At 36.1% G+C, this 17,818-nt stretch overlaps 2 protein-coding genes across 4 annotated transcripts in view; one reads left to right on the top strand and one right to left on the bottom strand.

Annotated features, from left to right (window-relative positions):
- Reck (Reversion-inducing-cysteine-rich protein with kazal motifs) overlaps positions 1–16,954 on the bottom strand; it is a 135,429-nt gene extending 118,475 nt beyond the window's left edge. For both annotated transcript variants that reach the window (XM_067119483.1, XM_067119484.1), the window contains exon 1: positions 15,946–16,954. In XM_067119483.1, coding sequence (XP_066975584.1) covers positions 15,946–16,258 — 313 coding nt within the window. In that variant the 5' untranslated portion in view covers positions 16,259–16,954. The remainder of the gene's footprint in view (positions 1–15,945) is intronic.
- Positions 16,160–17,818, top strand: part of LOC136847686 (proton-coupled amino acid transporter-like protein CG1139) — a 66,832-nt gene continuing 65,173 nt past the window's right edge. For both annotated transcript variants that reach the window (XM_067119492.1, XM_067119488.1), the window contains exon 1: positions 16,160–16,293. The gene's annotated coding sequence lies outside the window, so the exon portion shown is untranslated. The remainder of the gene's footprint in view (positions 16,294–17,818) is intronic.

Below are 17,818 nucleotides of genomic sequence, written 5' to 3'. Positions count from 1 at the left end.
ACTCTGGTCCACTTAAGCCTTTATAAACAACAGTGGTATAAGGGACGCGGGATGAGAAGGCGATTGCCTTTTGGATGCAGCTATGCACACGGCACCTTCGCCCCGTATACGCACACGCAGACGGACTGTTGCTAAAAGTTTAATCTTCTGTCGTATGTCACACGTACGAGGAGAGAAACATATTCCGCGATTACTTCGGCTTTTGTGGAAAGGAAAGCAAAGCAGCCAATAAGTGATACGGATTACACCTTTACGTTAACGTAGAAAGGTCCTCCCGTTTTTAGTCATACGATGGTCTGCATATTGATACCATTTGATAACTAACGCCTGTTATTTTTTTGCTGACATGTCATTAGAAACTGGACTTAATGGATACGTCTATACCTTTCCATCTCAACCCTGGGATGTGTCATTAGAAACTGGACTTAATGGATACGTCTGTACCTTTCCATCTCAACCCTGGGAATAGTTCCTCGTTGGACGAATCGGTAGAGTTGTCGGTTAGCACTCTGCTAGGCCCGAGTTCGAGTCTCCAGCCGGCCAATGAAGAATTAGAGGAATTTATTTCTGGTGATAGAAATTCATTTCTCTGTATAATGTGGTTCGGATTCCACAATAAGCTGTAGGTCCCGTTGCTAGGTAACCAGTTGGTTCTTAGCCACGTAAAATAAGTCTAATCCTTCGGGCCAGCCCTAGGAGAGCTGTTAATCAGCTCAGTGGTCTGGTTAAACTAAGGTATACTTAACTTTTTTCAACTCTGGGATTAAATTCAGGTCCTTCGGTTGTAAGCGCTGGTTTGCACGGGAATAAAAGTGGCAATACAGACAGACAGACAGAGAAGGTATTACTTAACACACATTCATAGAAAAAAAAATTTAAATGCCCACAAATAAAAAACACATAACAGCAAAGGCGAAGAACCTTTCAACATGGCGATGCACAATGCACAGAGCAAGAAAAACAAACGCGCATCATCCCAGGCCTGCCCATCGCACCCGATATGTGCAGAGGTCCCCCGACTGACAGAGAGCACCTCTCAGATACGGTTGATAGCTCCCAAATGGATGTCCTGCGACTCAACAGCGGAGATGCCACTAATGAGAGTCGACGGGAACCAAAAGCTAGAGCTAATGGGAAATAGATGACGAGACACTTTATCTCAGATAAACATTTTCGTATGTGTGTGTGTGTGTGAGTGTCTCTCGATCCTTCCATCTCTGCTGTTTGCAAAGGCAAATAAAACTTTAGATCCAAAACGAAAATTGAATGCATGTATAGCTCTTCTCTCTCTCTCTCTCTCTCTCTCTCTCTCTCTCTCTCTCATGTGTGTGGATATTTGTTTGCGAGTATGCACTTAAGCAGAATACCTAGCAATGGCTGGGATGAAAAGTAGCTATACATGGGCTTGCAATATCCCGAATGAAGGCATATTCAGTCAGATAAACACTGTTAGACTATTCAAGGAAAGTTGTGTTTTTATTTAAAATATGGAACCCTTCTCAAGTATGTTTATAGCAGTCCGGTGTCTATTGCACTAAGATAGAGGGATGCGTTCAATATTAAAAGGGTATTTAACCATACAATTGTGCAATTGAGATATAGCTAACTCGTGAATATTAAATAAATATTAAATATTAAATCAGATTATTTCTGAAGATTTTTTTAAAATCCTGTGATCTTTCAAAATCATTTTTAAAATGAATGGATCTGAGATCAAATAAATACCGATCTTGCACGCACTGTAGCACTTCCTAGGTATTAAGACCCTTCCTCACTCTTTCACAGCATTCCCGAATTACACACTTTCTTCATCATTCTTTCCTCATGACCAAACCATCTCAAAGTACTTTCAGCCACTTTTCACTTATGCTAGCCTTTTTTTGACCACTTCCTTATTATCCCCCCGTTTCTCGCCCTTTCAAGTCAGCTTATGCCACATACACTACGGAGTAATTCAGCTCGGCAGCTTCAGCCTTTTTTCTTTCATTCGCACCCAACACCAACACGTCAGTTCCATAAAGGAGATTTGACTCAACAATCCTCAAGCATTCCTACCTCTGCCTTCATGACACTCCAAGTTTCTTCCCAGTCTTTTGCACACACGCTGCTGCCTCCCTTGCTTCACCAATCCTATGACTCACCCCTCCTCTCATCCTGCCACCTTCGGTTATGTTTACTCCCAAATATCTACCCTATGCGAATCGACCTCAACCATTTTGCCCCATCCATATTAACATTTGCTGATCCATCCGCCTAATTTGCATTTTATCCATATAACTTGATCCTAGCTCTCAAGTTCACACTCGACTTTCTCCTACTGCAAACTATTTCATGATATATATATGTATATATATATATATATGTATATATATATATATATATATATATATATATTTATACATTTATGTATATATATATATGTATATATATATGTATGTATATATATATATATATATATATATATATATATATATATATATATATTATATACACATTTTTAATATATATAAATATATATGTATATGTATATATATATAAAACATATATATGAAAATATGTATGCATATGTATATATACAGTAGGTGTTTAATTTGTATATACAAATGTATATATATATATATATATATATATATATATATATATATATATATATATATATATATTATATATATATATATGTATGTATATACATACATACATACATATATTGCACGCCGAGGTAGAGAGCGAGGGGGCGGGTTGGCTCTAACGATAATGACCTCTTTCATTAGCAGCCGGAAAATCCCATCATCCATGAAATCGACATGTAATAATTAACAGCAAAAAAAATTTTAATATCGTTTCACGAAAGACCAGGTAATAAACCTCTGTACAGTCTATTACACAAATTCCGCCGTTTTTCGACCAACAAAACATAACGCTCGGACACGAGTGATTAAGTGGGAGCGCTCGCTTCGCGTGGATTTGGGTTCGGGCAAAATAAGCAAGACCCAATCATATCCTTGAGGGATATTTCTGACACGAATTACTTCAGATGGAGAAATCACCCCAACCCTTATCTAGCCCAGACCCGAGGAAACTGAGAAATAGATGGGGTGTACCCGTAAGGAAGCGACAGTACTGAATAATAATAATAATAATAATAATAATAATAATAATAATAATAATAATAATAATAATAATAATAACTTGCGTCACATACAATATTTCTCAGGTGAAAATAACATAATCTGTGAATTAATATTGGTAGGAAGCGCTATATGATATCAACATGGTTGAATAAAATCCCATAACGTGTTCATGCATGCACATATTTTACTGAATATACACGCATATAATTATACTGTTTTAGATTTTTAAATACTACTACTACTACTACCACTAATAATAATAATAATAATAATATAAATAATAATAATAATAATAATAATAATACTGCCCCTTCGTTCCACATGGTTTCAATTCAACCGTGCACGGCTATCCTTATCTTAAATTTAATTGAAATTTCTGTAACACTGAAATCCAAGATTAATTTAGACTAGACAAGGAATCTACCTTGAATAGTATACAGCTTAATTACTATATCATACTTCCGTGTTAATTTCAAAATAGGAGAAACAGGAATTACTGACATTCCGTCCCATGGAAATGTGAAAAAAGAAATAGGACAAGAGAGAGAGAGAGAGAGAGAACGTTCTCCTTCCTGCTCCCCCTATGAATCAATATGATTACACACTCTACCTTGACGGTGTAGATTGAAATCAAGATTTCAGAAGGGATAAGGTTCTTTGAATTTAATATTGAGAATTATTAGGAGGAAAACGAAGAACTTATGTCGTTTCTGTTTTTCACTTTTATTCATTTATATATATTTTTTTTCTGACTTCTCAGAGAACATTTGGGTCCAATTTATTGGCTGAAGATTCGCTTCGTGGAAATTTCTAGTTGCACATCTCACGATGTTCAAAAGGCAGCCGTCTCATTTTAAATTCTACCTGAATAAATCTTCTCTCTCTCTCTCTCTCTCTCTCTCTCTCTCTCTCTCTCTCTCTCTCTCTCTCTCTCTCTCTCTCTCTCTCAAAATGCACATTCTATTCTAATCTGAATATACGTTTTAGAAACCTATCTCAAATTCTACTGTTATTAGTTCTCTCTCTCTCTCTCTCTCTCTCTCTCTCTCTCTCTCTGTACATCTCTCTCTCTCTGAATCTCTCTCTTCTACTGTTAATGCACATTACAAATGCACATTCTACTATCTGAATCCGTTTTAGAAACCAATCCCAAGTTTTTTTTATTACTCTCTCTCTCTCTCTCTCTCTCTCTCTCTCTCTCTCTCTCTCATACACACGTCACAATACATTTCTTTTATTGCTGTATCCCGAGGGTTTACTTTCACGCTAAGCCAAGCGAGTCTTTATGCATTTGATCATTTTATCTCACTTGGACGATCATCTGGTTAGGACGACCCTCCACTCTCCCTCCCTCCCTCTCTCTCTCTTCTTTCTCATCGACACCCCCACCCCTATTCATTTCTCCCTCCCCCTTCCGATACGAATCTCTTAAGGGAGATTTAAGACGGCTTCAAAGGAGGGTAAAAATGTGTCAGGAATAAAGACAAAAGTAAAAAACGTAGGAGATATAACGATTCCACAGCAAGGAAAAAGTTTTGGCGTCATCATTTCGTTATAAACGACTGCCAAATGAAGATATAAATGGCTCTAAAATTCACTTAAAGAAATATATACACATATATGTGTCTATACATATATATATGTAGGTGTATATATAATATATATACATATATAAATGGAGAGAGAGAGAGAGAGAGAGAGAGAGAGAGAGAGAGAGAGGATGCTACTGCAACAACACAGAAAAATGGAAAAAACCCGGGTTAGCAGCAATAAGTTTAGTAACAGCTCTCAAAGCCGCCTGCCCTTTCTCGCAGCGCCTAACGTAATCCTGTTCTAACAATCTAGAAAGACTCGCAGAACGAACACGGTATTGTGATCTCTGTTGTATTTTCCTTTAGGTAGCATAAATGCTTCAATGACAGCTATATCCCTCTCACTTCTGTAGTTAGTTGAGTTTCTTTTTTTTTTCAGTGGTGCACCCTTTTTGCCTTATCCCTTCGCTCTCATATTTATATTGAATGCTGTGAAAACTCGTCCAGCAGGTTATTTGTCTATCGTTTGTTCTCATATTTTTTTAAACACTTACAGGTATAATACGCTATTAAAACTGTTAATTACATATTTTTTTATTAATGACTAAATTCATCAGAAACACGACAGCTACTGTGTTGATATAAAACTCTACAATATGAACGGCATCTTCCATAAAAATAGAAAAAAAGTAGTAAGGTGTAGAACCGAAATTTCAAACAATTGCATACCTAATGCACTGTCCGTATATTAAATTTACGTTAAGACAGTACACACACACACACACACACACACACACACACACACACACATACACACACACATACACACACACACATATATATATATATATATATATATATATATATATATATATATATATATATATATACACTATATATATGTGTGTGTGTGTGTGTCTACTGCCTTAGTTTAAGGTACAATAGTGCACCTCGTTACTCTAAACGTTTAAAGATTAAGGTTCCAGAATATTACCTACAATATCAGTATTCACAGAATACGACAACAAAACAAGTGTTAAACAGAAGAAAAGGAATGAAATTAACCCCAGTTTATGAGGCTGCGTAAAAGCTACAACGGGGTGTATGTGGCAGGGGTAGGGAGGTAAAGAAACAAATTCGCTTTGCCTAACAACAGCAACAAGTATTAACAGGAATGAAGCTGCGTGCTAAAAATAAATAAATAAATAAGAACTATTTCTCCAAAGACTCTATTATTCCCTAAAATATGCAAAAAAGAATCATCCCTCAGAGACTATTCTTTTCAAACTTCTATTCTCTAAACGTCGCCTGTTCAACTCAAAGACCGGGAAATTCTTAAAATAAACAGAGCTATAAATATTAATCTTTTGTTTGGTGGAAGGCGTCTCGATCAACAACTATAAAATCAAATAAACCAACAGATAAATGTTGCTTAAAAAAGACCGAAGAAACATTAGGCCTAAAAGCCAACTTACCACCTTTTAACGCTGAGGTTCTCAAACTTTGGAGAATAAAGATTTCCAGATTTAAAATGCCGATACCTTAACAAGACGAGCACAGACTTCATGTTCATTAAGAACTTTATCGTTTGTACAGGATTACTTGAAGTTGTGGTTACTTTTTTTTAATATTGGCAAGTTATATTTAGTTCACTGCAGGAGTAAAACCTGTCCAACATCCTCCAAAAGCTGGAAGTCTACCAGCAGTGTCTATATTCTCTATAACCACTCCTGGTGGACTACTGAGTGCTACTCGATTTCAACATCAACGTCAGTTCTCTTGACGTTCCGTAAACGAACACTGCTCAGCACCAGAAGTTATTATTACCTATTCTTATAAAGCTGAGGTGCAAATGTTTATAAGTATCGATGACTGCAATACCAAAACATTTTGCACCATTCCTCTACGCGTCTGATTAAAGATATTTTATTCATATAGGTACTGTTTATATTTATCTTCGCTTACAAATAGCAGTGCACACTATAGAAGCTCGTTGTGCAAGGCAGTGGTTTCAAGGTTGCTATGAATATTTACTTTTTTGAATAATAATAATAATAATAATAATAATAATAATAATAATAATAATAATAATAATAATAGTAAGACTTTCATGTAAATAACATGTGTGACGTTGGCCTCAATATCATTACACATCGCAATGCATGTCCGAATTTTTATAGAAAAACTCATTGGAAGTGGAACGAAACGCGTAATTGGGCATCATAAAAATGTTTAAGGGCTTAAATATTTCCAAACTGACAGTTTAGCCATTTGTGTCCTTCCCGAAATTTTCCTGAGCTGGCTAGGGGAGTAGGCCTATGCACCAATTTACCAAGAGCCGTTCAGTCGAGACTTGTAGCCCTACGCTAGTGAGAAGCAGACATTCTTTAGTAACTAAACATAGCATATTCCCACAGAAACAGCAATGGATTTGTCACAAAACTGACATATCTCTTTAGTTAGATTTTTCACATTGTTTATGCTGATAAAAATTTATCATGATTATGCCTGATAACTAAGCATTAGAATAAACATTATTTTATTTTATCAAATACAAAACCAAAAGAATATCTGCTATAATGAAATAAAAGTTTTTATTTGTGAGTGGAGGATATCCTGAAAAACTATATGAGCATATTTTGAAAATTAGCAACAAATACATGCATTTTTTTCAAATGGGGTGTCCAAACGCTCCAGGGAATGAACTGTATAGAATGTCAAGAAATTATTTTTTTCCTTAAAAACAACCATGGTAATTAAATTATACTGTTAGCTAAGTATTTAAGGTGAATTTGAAACTAAAGTCAAATAAGAAATGTTGAAAATCCATCCAGGCAACTACCTGAAACTTGCTAGGCCTACAACTGTTGCTGATAATAAGTGTAACAGCATGCACCAAACACCTAAATATACGATACGAAAAACAAACGACAGAATATTTCACTTCATTGTTGCTCAAAATTATTATAGTACAAAGAGACCGACGGGATTACCACAATAATGTCTGGTTTTAGTTAATCCGTCGTTGACTTTTGATCAACCCGCCAATAATCGGTCAGTCAATCTTTGTTTAAAATTTACTCATTATATCCTCTGTGATATTTGAAAATTAATGAAGCAAAGAAAGCATTACTTCATTTTCCATATTAGCCTAACTCTATAACCGAAGAATTTCCATAACATTATATAAATTTTTCTTGAGAAGGAGTAGGCCTAATCTTAGTGTAACTTTCAAACCAATATTCTATGACACTCTAAAATAAAGTCTTGATGTGGATTCTCACAATGCTTGTCAATCCGATTCATTTCCAAATTTAAACTTTATGGATAATCAAACGTTCGGATCTTTTGCGAGAACGTTTAAACTCCTGAGACAGAAAACTTTTTTTCCGTCACAGCCATACTGCAGATTTAGCAAATTTTAGTATCTTACCGCCTGTTTTGTACCTACTAAATATCACTTTTGTGTAGAGTCGAAGATACGTATGATCGTCACAATAATGTCTCAGATTAACTACATTACTGTCACCAGTTTAAACTAAACGACGTCTTGCACTTTTAGTTGCAGTCTATGGCGGGTAAAGTGTTGCTACCGAAATGTTGTCTATTCACCGAAAATCCTTTCCTACATGCCATTTTGTCTGTCCTTTTCACTCTTGGATTATAATTTTTCTTGTGGCTAACCTTTTCATGTTGCAATTTCTTCAAGAACAAAGATGGAGAGGAGTTTTGTTTTAAAACGTTGTTTCCATGCAATTAAAGCTAATAAATCAGCAAATAAATTGTCAAATGCAACGTCATCCAATCAACCACAACTGCTTGTTTGGGGTTTCACCTGTTTAGCAGAATAACAATGAGATGGTTGCCACAGTTTACTCGATATTCTAGTAAACATAATCAATTTCTCTCTCTCTCTCTCTCTCTCTCTCTCTCTCTCTCTCTCTCTCTCTCTCTTGCAATTTATACATTGAAGTTTGTTGTCATAAAATTACTACAACACACCCAAAATTTACAAGTCATGCGAGGCAAGTAACACAATACACAGAGATGAAACATTATGACAATACTAATTGTCAGAAGTTACGCATCGGGCTACTCACAGCAACTTCCAATTAGAAAAATGTCCACAAGCAACCGATTAACATCTGCCCAAAAGATTAAATTTTCTTTGACACTTTCTTCACTGCTGGGTATTTATGTATGAAGTTGGTGATTGATTTTTTTTTTTTTAACATACGGTGTTTTTATTTTGAAAAAGCTAGCTCGGCGACTTAATGAATCAAGATATGTCTCTTTTTACATATCACCAATGTAAGTAAAAGATAATAAATAAAGAGTTATGAATGACACTTATTATATAATTATAACCCTGAAGAGGCGAATGCGATAAATTTGTTATATTCCAGTGTAATCGTATTTCTCGTTACTTTTGAATCACTCTATGCCTATTTAATACCGAAATGCACACTTGTTGCGTATATCTTAAATATGAATTTAAATTACTTTTAACTAAACGCCAACTTGTCTCATTTTAGCAAATGGAGCGTACTACTTGTATATCTGCCTTTCAAAAAATTCATTTTCATAAAGCCTATAAGCCTATGTTCCACCACTAATGGCATCCTGTTCTTTTGCTGGGGTGGTCATCGTTTAGACAACAGTAATTATAAAGTAGCCAATTCCTGAAGATCTCCTATTTGGTCACCATTGTGCCAAGGTGCCCTATCAATACTTCAATGGTCTTACTGGTAGCAAATGCAAGCGAAGGTTGTAAGACTACCGAAGGGGCTCTGCACCGCTGCGTGAGTCAAGTCTTTTCGCTTTCATTTAGACCTATATTGGACCAAATCGATTTATTTCTATCTCAGTTTTATCAGTGTTCCACGTACGGCCATTCTATTCTGTGAAAGCATGCTTTGCAAGTTAATGCAATCTTGGGCTTCCTCGTTTTAAACAATGATATGGGTAATGTGAGGTTCTGAATTTCAAGTGCGCATAGGCTTATAGAAAATTTTTGGAGTAAAAAGGGTCTGCATTGAGCTCTCACACAAACATACCAACACTAATATAAATAAACACATGTATATATCTAAATGTGTGTATATATGTATATATAGTATATATGCATATAATATATATAGACAGACAGATAGATAGATAGATAGACAGATTAAGGGATATATCTGAAGGAACAGAACAATGAAAATTATAAGGTCCAGCACAATAATTACATACTAAATATTATGCAGTAAAAAGATAGTTAAATGAAAAATTAAGGAAATATGGAAAATAATTTTACTTTAAATGAAAAATTAAGGAAATATAGAACATAATTTTACTAAGGTAAACTAAAGGTAACATGACAATTATAAAATCACTAACAGGAACTAAAACTTATGTGACCAAAACGTAAGCCATATAGGCTATATATACTATATATATATATAAATATATATATATATATGTATATATATATATTATATATATATATATGTATGTATATATATAAAATGTATCAACCTAGAAAAGAGAAACTAGAAGAAAAGCATATAAGGGAACCGGTTTCAGGGTACATTCAACTCTTTTAGGGCTGAAAGGTAGCCAAGCATTTATTAATTATTCCATATTTTAAGATTAACGATATACACCAAGATATGACTAACTTCTTATATTCGAAATAAATAACTGTCAAAAAACAGGAAAAAAAAAGATGAAATTTTCATCATGCTGCTCACTGACTGATTGACCGATTATAGAATTTAGACCTAAGGCCAAGCACTGGGACCTATGAGGTCATTCAGCGCTGAAACGGAAATTGCCAGCAAAAGGTTTGAAAGGCGTAACAGGAGCAAAACCTCAAAGCAGTTGCACTATGAATCAACTGTTAGGAGAGGGCGGAGAGTAAGATGGAAGAGAGAATATGAAAGGAAGTACAGTAAAAGGAACGAAAGGGGTTGCAGCTAGGGGCCGAAGGCACGCTGCAAAGAAACTTAAGTAATGCCTACAGTGCACCGCGTGAGGTGTACTGATGGCACTAGCATGCTGCTCATAGGTTGGACCATGCGCCTTTGACTGCTGAATAGGCTATAACCTACCCAAGACTGACGTACTTGAAACAATCGCAGCGATAAATCTTAGAGAATAAAATAAAACAGTCGCCCCTCGACTTAACCGGCTCCTGTACTTAGTCATGTCATATTTACTATTCGCTAAGCTACCATTTTTAAATGAATCTCATAAATTGAATGTAAGGAGTAAAGTACGGGTTGGTTTATGTTAGCAATTATGTGAAATTGCTATTAGCTGTAAGATATCTAGAAAACATTCCAGTGCCTGTTATATTATAGTCTTTGTTGCTTGCCGAATTTGTTACTTATCAGAAAGCCAGACCCCCAAAGCGTATGTTAAGGTGAGGTGCTACTTTTAAATACCAAGGGCAAAGGTTTAAAAGCTGAATAAGCCAGAGTCATGGTTTCTGTTGGCTAACTGTACACAGTCACTGAGGCTATCCTCCTGATGATACTTTAACTCGATACACTCTATATTTAATGACAATTCCACTTTCTGGAATTAAATATAACGAAAGATGGACTGAAGTGGTTGCCTCTCTAACAAGCGACTTTCAGCCACAGGCCTGTTTAGATCTTCTCAGTAAATTTCCAACAACATCAATAAATCTGTTTCCTCTGCTACAGATAAATCTCCCTTTTGGCTACATTCAACTAAACTTTCGTTACCTCCAGGAGGACTGCTTTCCTTGCAAAGGAACACCGGAACATATTCTGTGAAAACGTTTACGATAGAGCGGTGATAAATGTTATAAGGAAATAATATTTAAAGTGAATACTGACACTGGAAACTGACTATGGAATACTATGCTAGAACAAAACAAACAAAACAAAACACTAACAACATTCTTTTGCTGAAGCTTCCACAACAAGATTCATCCATGCAAATGTATGACTACTTTGAAAAAGAATAGAAAGTACAGGTCATTTTCTGAATGAAAACCTTCTTCATACCAACTCGACGGAAAGAAAGTCTTCCTGTTGGTATCTAGAGAGTAAATGAGAGCAGTGCTTCATCAAACAAAATCGAGAATAATGTGGCACCTTAGAATATACTACTTAAAATTCATATGTGATTTACACACACACACACACACACACACACACACGCTTCTTTTCCAGCAGTGAATACACACCACAGACAACTCAGTATATCTTGAATGAGAGAGATGGAGGGGCAGGCAAAGCTATTATTTGGAATGTTAATATTTAAGCGTCAAAATAAGCGATCACGTTCGACCACTGCAAAGTAACCACTGATCCATCCGTGAGGTATGTACTGTGTGTATGTATATATGTATGTATGTATGTATAAATTATATATATATATATATATATATATATATATATATATATATATACAGTACTGTATATAATTTATACATACATATGTATTATTTGTGAACCCAAACGGCGAAAAATTACGGTAATATGTGTCGATAGTAAACGTTTCTTACACCTATATAAGAGACCATCAAAGGTGCGTCCAGCCTCTCTAAATACAGTGCACCATTCACTATACAAAGCGCGAATATGTAAAGGCAATGTAAATTTTTACGTGTATGCATTTGTGTTGACATAGGGTATGTGTGAAAGTACCCTTACAATTTTGAAAAATATCCGAATTGTTTCAGTTAAGATTTGAGTCTTGCCTACCGTGCCCATCCCAACTAGCACTGTACAGTACTAATAAATTATCAGTCTCATAAGATTCCATGTTGCATTTAATATTGTATTATATTGAACGCTGTGACAGAGAGAGTACAGCAGTCCTATAGCATTCGCTGTCTTTTACTACAGTCTACTGTAGAGAGAGAGAGAGAGAGAGAGAGAGAGAGAGAGAGAGAGAGAGAGAGAGAGAGAGAGAGAGAGAGAGAGAGAGAACAACACGAGATGAAATCCCACACTAGCTTCCTGAAACCATGAACAAGATGTATTCTTAGAAACCTCAAACCTTAAAATGGTGTCCGTAGGGCTTCCTGACGTTACAAAACTATAATCGACTTAAAATCAAATGACATGACTTAGAACCGATTATCTTCTAGGTCTCACCCTTCCCATACATATATGCATACATACGTATGTACATACATACATACACATACATTATGTGTGAGCATTAAGCTACAAATGTCCTTTAATATCCAATTCGCTCTACCTCGGAAATAATATATTTTCATATATGTTATCCGAAGGGGAATTTTTTAAGTGGATAAGTTCGTCGTCTCGTGGGCTCGAACCACAGAAGACAAGAACTCAGGACTACAGTGACGCGCATTAAACCACAGCGTCATCATGTGATAAAATTCATTCATACATTATATATACATTATATATATATATATATATATATATATATATATATATATATATATATATATATATATATATACATATATATATATATTAGATTCGTCTTGCTGAAGCTATTTTTTCATGTATGGTCCAGTCAGATTAGATTTTTTCAACAACAATACTGAAAGGTTACGGGTGCGTTAAAATAATCCTGTCCATATCATAAACTATATTTTCATAAATCACTCTTAATTAAATAACGCCCTTTAATAACCTCAGTTTAGTTTCATGCGATTTACACACGGCAGTACCATATTGTCATTTAATCCCCTACTTACTTTCGCAATTTATCTGGGATTTCAAATAAAACTAATGCGATCTGAACAGTTACTTAAAATGCGAAGTGATTGCTTTCAAGCAGAAAGCGCATCTTGCCATCATAGAGGCTAATGATTGAGACTAGATTATGTTTGGCAAAAAACGCTGCACAGTCTTGAAAACGGATGTATAATGCACCAAAATACAAATTCAAATACAATGCTGCAAATTCATGGTAATCAGCTGAAATATACAAGTAAAAATCGCCTTGGGAAGTACCGCGTTTGCCTGACACATGATTACAACGTAAGTCTGAATGTACAACTGTCAGTCACAAGAAATAAAACATGATACAAATAAGAACACAGCATGTGGATGCGGAAAGAAGAAATCAAAGTAGATGATGAGATCTTTAATCTTATTAATGGAAGTGGCTTTAACGTCTTCAATATCAGAAGACGACTTGAGCAATTTTCGCAGCCGTTCAGTGACATACACGGGAGCGTGCACACACACACACATATGTATATATACAATAAATATAAATACATATTGTTTATATATATATATATATATATATATATATATATATATATATATATATATATATGTATATATAAATATTTATGTATATAAATATGTGTATATATATATATAATATATATACATATATATATATATATATATTATATATATTATATTATACAATATATATCAGTGTCACTATTTATATGTCATTTTGATTCCCTAGTATGAAATCGGACTTCATCAAAATCCTGTTTTGAATTTCCGACCTGCGATTTTCTTATACTGCTTTCACCCTCGCATTCGCTCGATTTAAAAATCATTATCTACTTTTCGGGTGCAAAAAAAAAAAAAAAATAAATATATCCTTTTAATTTGTCTTATGTGATAGGTGCATTTCTGTCTCAACATCAAATTATTATTTATACCACTGATACATCAATAGCTCGAATCCACTGTCATGAGGCCTGATTCTGTAATTAATTTTTTGTGTTCCGACAATCATCAATACAATCGCTTTTGGATTCTGTTGTTTATATTACAGTTATCATCAGTATTGTTCTATGTATTGTTACTGCTGTACCATCACTGTTCCTATCACAGAAACATTTAAAACCCCCAATCGACAACTGGAATCATTATTGAAATTATCATCGTTTCTCTTATTTTGGTTCTGACTGAAAATAAAGTTTATGGGAACACAATATGCAACTTCGGAATTTTCGTCTGATATACGTTTTCTTATAGAAACAATTTTTATTTTCACGTGCAGCGTTACTGAACACATTTCATGTTTATTTTTTATCAATAATACTGATTCTCTGGGGGAAAAAGAATATATTCATACTCATATGCAAAGACTTATAAAAATTTCAGGCCTTGTTTAATCTAAGTGAAAAGTTAGACAAAAAATGGGCAAATCTCTTTGCAAACACTTGACTCTGATCCTCCTAAAATTTTAACTAAAACAAAAATTGTTTGAAGACGTACCAAGTAGACGTGTGACTTTATATATTCATTTGGGAGGCTATAAAGAACCAGTTCTAAACCAGATCTTTACACGGACACCGATCGTGTCTACCCCCAGACGATGATCCATAATTAATTCTAATTAGCCATATCTCGAGATCGTCACCTAATCATAACAAGTCTGAGCGCAAGTATAACCTCGAGCTAACATTGGTTGTAGAAAGGAATATAACTGCAATCAATTATTTACTTAATTAGTCTTACTTGTGTTTATTTACGTATACATTGCTGGTAATCCACTTCCATGCCAAGGGAAAGGTGTTAGTGACCCCTAAATTCTCTAATGTTGTTTAGTCCTGGAACTTCACATAAATCGGGAAGTTAACTGAGATACCCCATGACAACCAGACCGCAAAATTCTAAAAAAACGGTTTCTCACTAATTACATTCATGTTATTACATTATTAATAATGTTCAAGATGTATACATATTCAAGAGTGATAAGTCAAATGGCCAATTACTTCCTTTGCAGGTTACAGAGTACAATACCCAATATGAAAGGAGAGAGAACGAAAATTGCATGAAAATATGTAAACAATTAACCCTGATTATTTGCAAAATATAGACAAGTTACTGAGAATTCTTACTCATGAAAGTAAGGTGCCCACGTGCCCAGAAAGAAACGGAAGCGGAGGGAATTGGGGCTACTATGTATAGAACATACGTTAATAGTAATTTCGGGTGTACGCGTTGGGCATTAACAATAATGTCACTCATACAAAACCGGTTTAGCTAGCGCTACGCGACCTCTTTATGTTGTTTATTTTTACTGGAGTATCTGCGCGCTGTTTGTTATCCTCCTAAAGCGGTTGTATGACATATGTCTTTCTAGGATAACAAACTCAAATTTATGGATACCGATCACGTTGGTATTCAAAAACAAAGGAAAGTAAGTTCTACATGTCACGGCTAAACTTTCAATCTACGATCCAAACAATATCATTTTCACACACCAAACCACTGTGTATGATAATAAGGAAGAGCTGATCACTCATTTAGAAAATCATACAAAATACGATGCACACAAAGATTAACATTGCTTCTTACCGTCAGCCTGGGCAGTAACCTCCCGGACACTACCCAACAGCATCACGAAGAGGACGACGGTCTTGACCATCCAGGGGCACAGTGGTGCCCATGAATGCCACTCTCGTCTCCAGGGACAAGATGGTCCTTCCGAATTCCGCCCGTGGTGGCCGCCCACGCATCTTCCTGGCCACTCGTCAAGGCAATTGTTGTCATATGTCGGGTTGCTTGTGCTGCCTTTCGTCTGCGCGGCTACGCTGTGGGTGGTCATGCCCTCTCGGCGGTGTTCATGATGGCGCTTCGTCCTCGACTGAATTTGTCCGTCGAAAATCATTCTCCAACTCACGCCCACCTCATCACTCGCGTAAGGTACGCCCCAAACCTGACAATTCTCATAGGGTTGCGTCTGGGTGGGGGAAGGGGGGATGGGACCCGCTACGGCCTACGCCCGTTGGATGCGCACTTCGAGGGCCATCGTCAAAATCTATAAGCTTGACCCATCATAATACAGACTTTCATGATCTTTTTTTCTATTCGTCATTTTTATCTTTTCACTTTGTTCATTTATCTCACATCTCTTTCGCTTGTGGTTTCGCAGGCACGTGGATAACATTCGCTTTTCTCTTGTTCTTCAAATGCATTTTTAACAGGCTCTTAACTCAGCATGATAAACGTTGCACTAACCAGAGTGAAAATGCATGTTGGGAGTACATTACCTTCATTCCTCACCATTACACATCACTTTCTTGAAGTAATTACACTGCCGATAGCTTATCAATCATTTGCAAGAAGCGTTAACAGCTAAGGTATATATCAACCACTAATTCTAACAATACCCTAAAAAAGATCTGCTATAAACAAAACGCATGGACGCAGCTCCAATTCTCATAGACTCGGGAGGTATCAGAGAAATGTTTACCTTATCAGGACACCGAATTCTACAGACGAAGGGGAAAAGGGAGGACCTCGTGCAAGGGTAACAAGGAGAATACAAAGCACACCCTTACTCAACAGCGTCGTACGGGTAACTGACTGAGTGAGGATCCGATTCCGACCGAGAGAGGCGAGAGTACCTCGGTCAGAGTCAGACCGTCAAAATGAGTGTCTCGAGCGAGCGCCGTCGAACCTGCACCAGCCACAGCCGGCGCTTTATAGGTTTTACACGGCCGCTATGGTGAGGCCCACTTCGAACTGAATGCCTTTTCCGAGGTTCGGTAACACACTTGACTTCCGAGGGGAAGAAGGAGACAATTTTAATGTTCTTGGCCCCGTCAGGTTGTCCCATTCTTGTCGACTTGAATCGTTCGCCGGTTAGGCCTGACAGTAAGTAGACTTAAGAGCCATTGTTTTGGTCTCCTGGTTATGGCTGCCAGATGGCAACAGCAACAATGCCAGCTCAGTGCCGGTCTCCCCTTTTTCCCACCCCTACACAGTTGCGAAGCCAAGGGATAGTTCAAGGCTCCGAAAAACCTGAAGGATGATGCAATGATGAATTCTCCTCTAAAATAAGTTCATTGCATCTGCCACGTGCCCTTGACATGCTTAGGCCTAGTTTGGCCATCAGAAGATACAAATGCTGAGCTGTTGCATACGGCAGTCCCTCCCCAAAAAAAAAATTCCTATTGCTCCGAATTTGCTCTAAAAGAAAAATGCCCAAAACAAGACTTAAAAATATAAAAAAAAACTCCAAAAATAATATCGCTTGCTAAACAAATCCTAAAACGGTAAAAAAATAAATGGAACCATGGAGGGACAGAGAAAGAGATGCCTTACGAAATAATACCATTACGGAATAATACCATATGTGAAAACTAACAAATATAATTTTGTACTGATTCATTCTTGGCAATGGAGAGACTGTTATTATTTAAATTCTGTTATAAAAGAAATATGA

Source organism: Macrobrachium rosenbergii, chromosome 17, assembly GCF_040412425.1.
Source record: "Macrobrachium rosenbergii isolate ZJJX-2024 chromosome 17, ASM4041242v1, whole genome shotgun sequence".
Classification (NCBI taxonomy): Eukaryota; Metazoa; Arthropoda; class Malacostraca; order Decapoda; family Palaemonidae; genus Macrobrachium; species Macrobrachium rosenbergii.
Note: the sequence above shows the minus strand (reverse complement) of the source record. Positions and strands in the feature narration are given on the sequence as shown.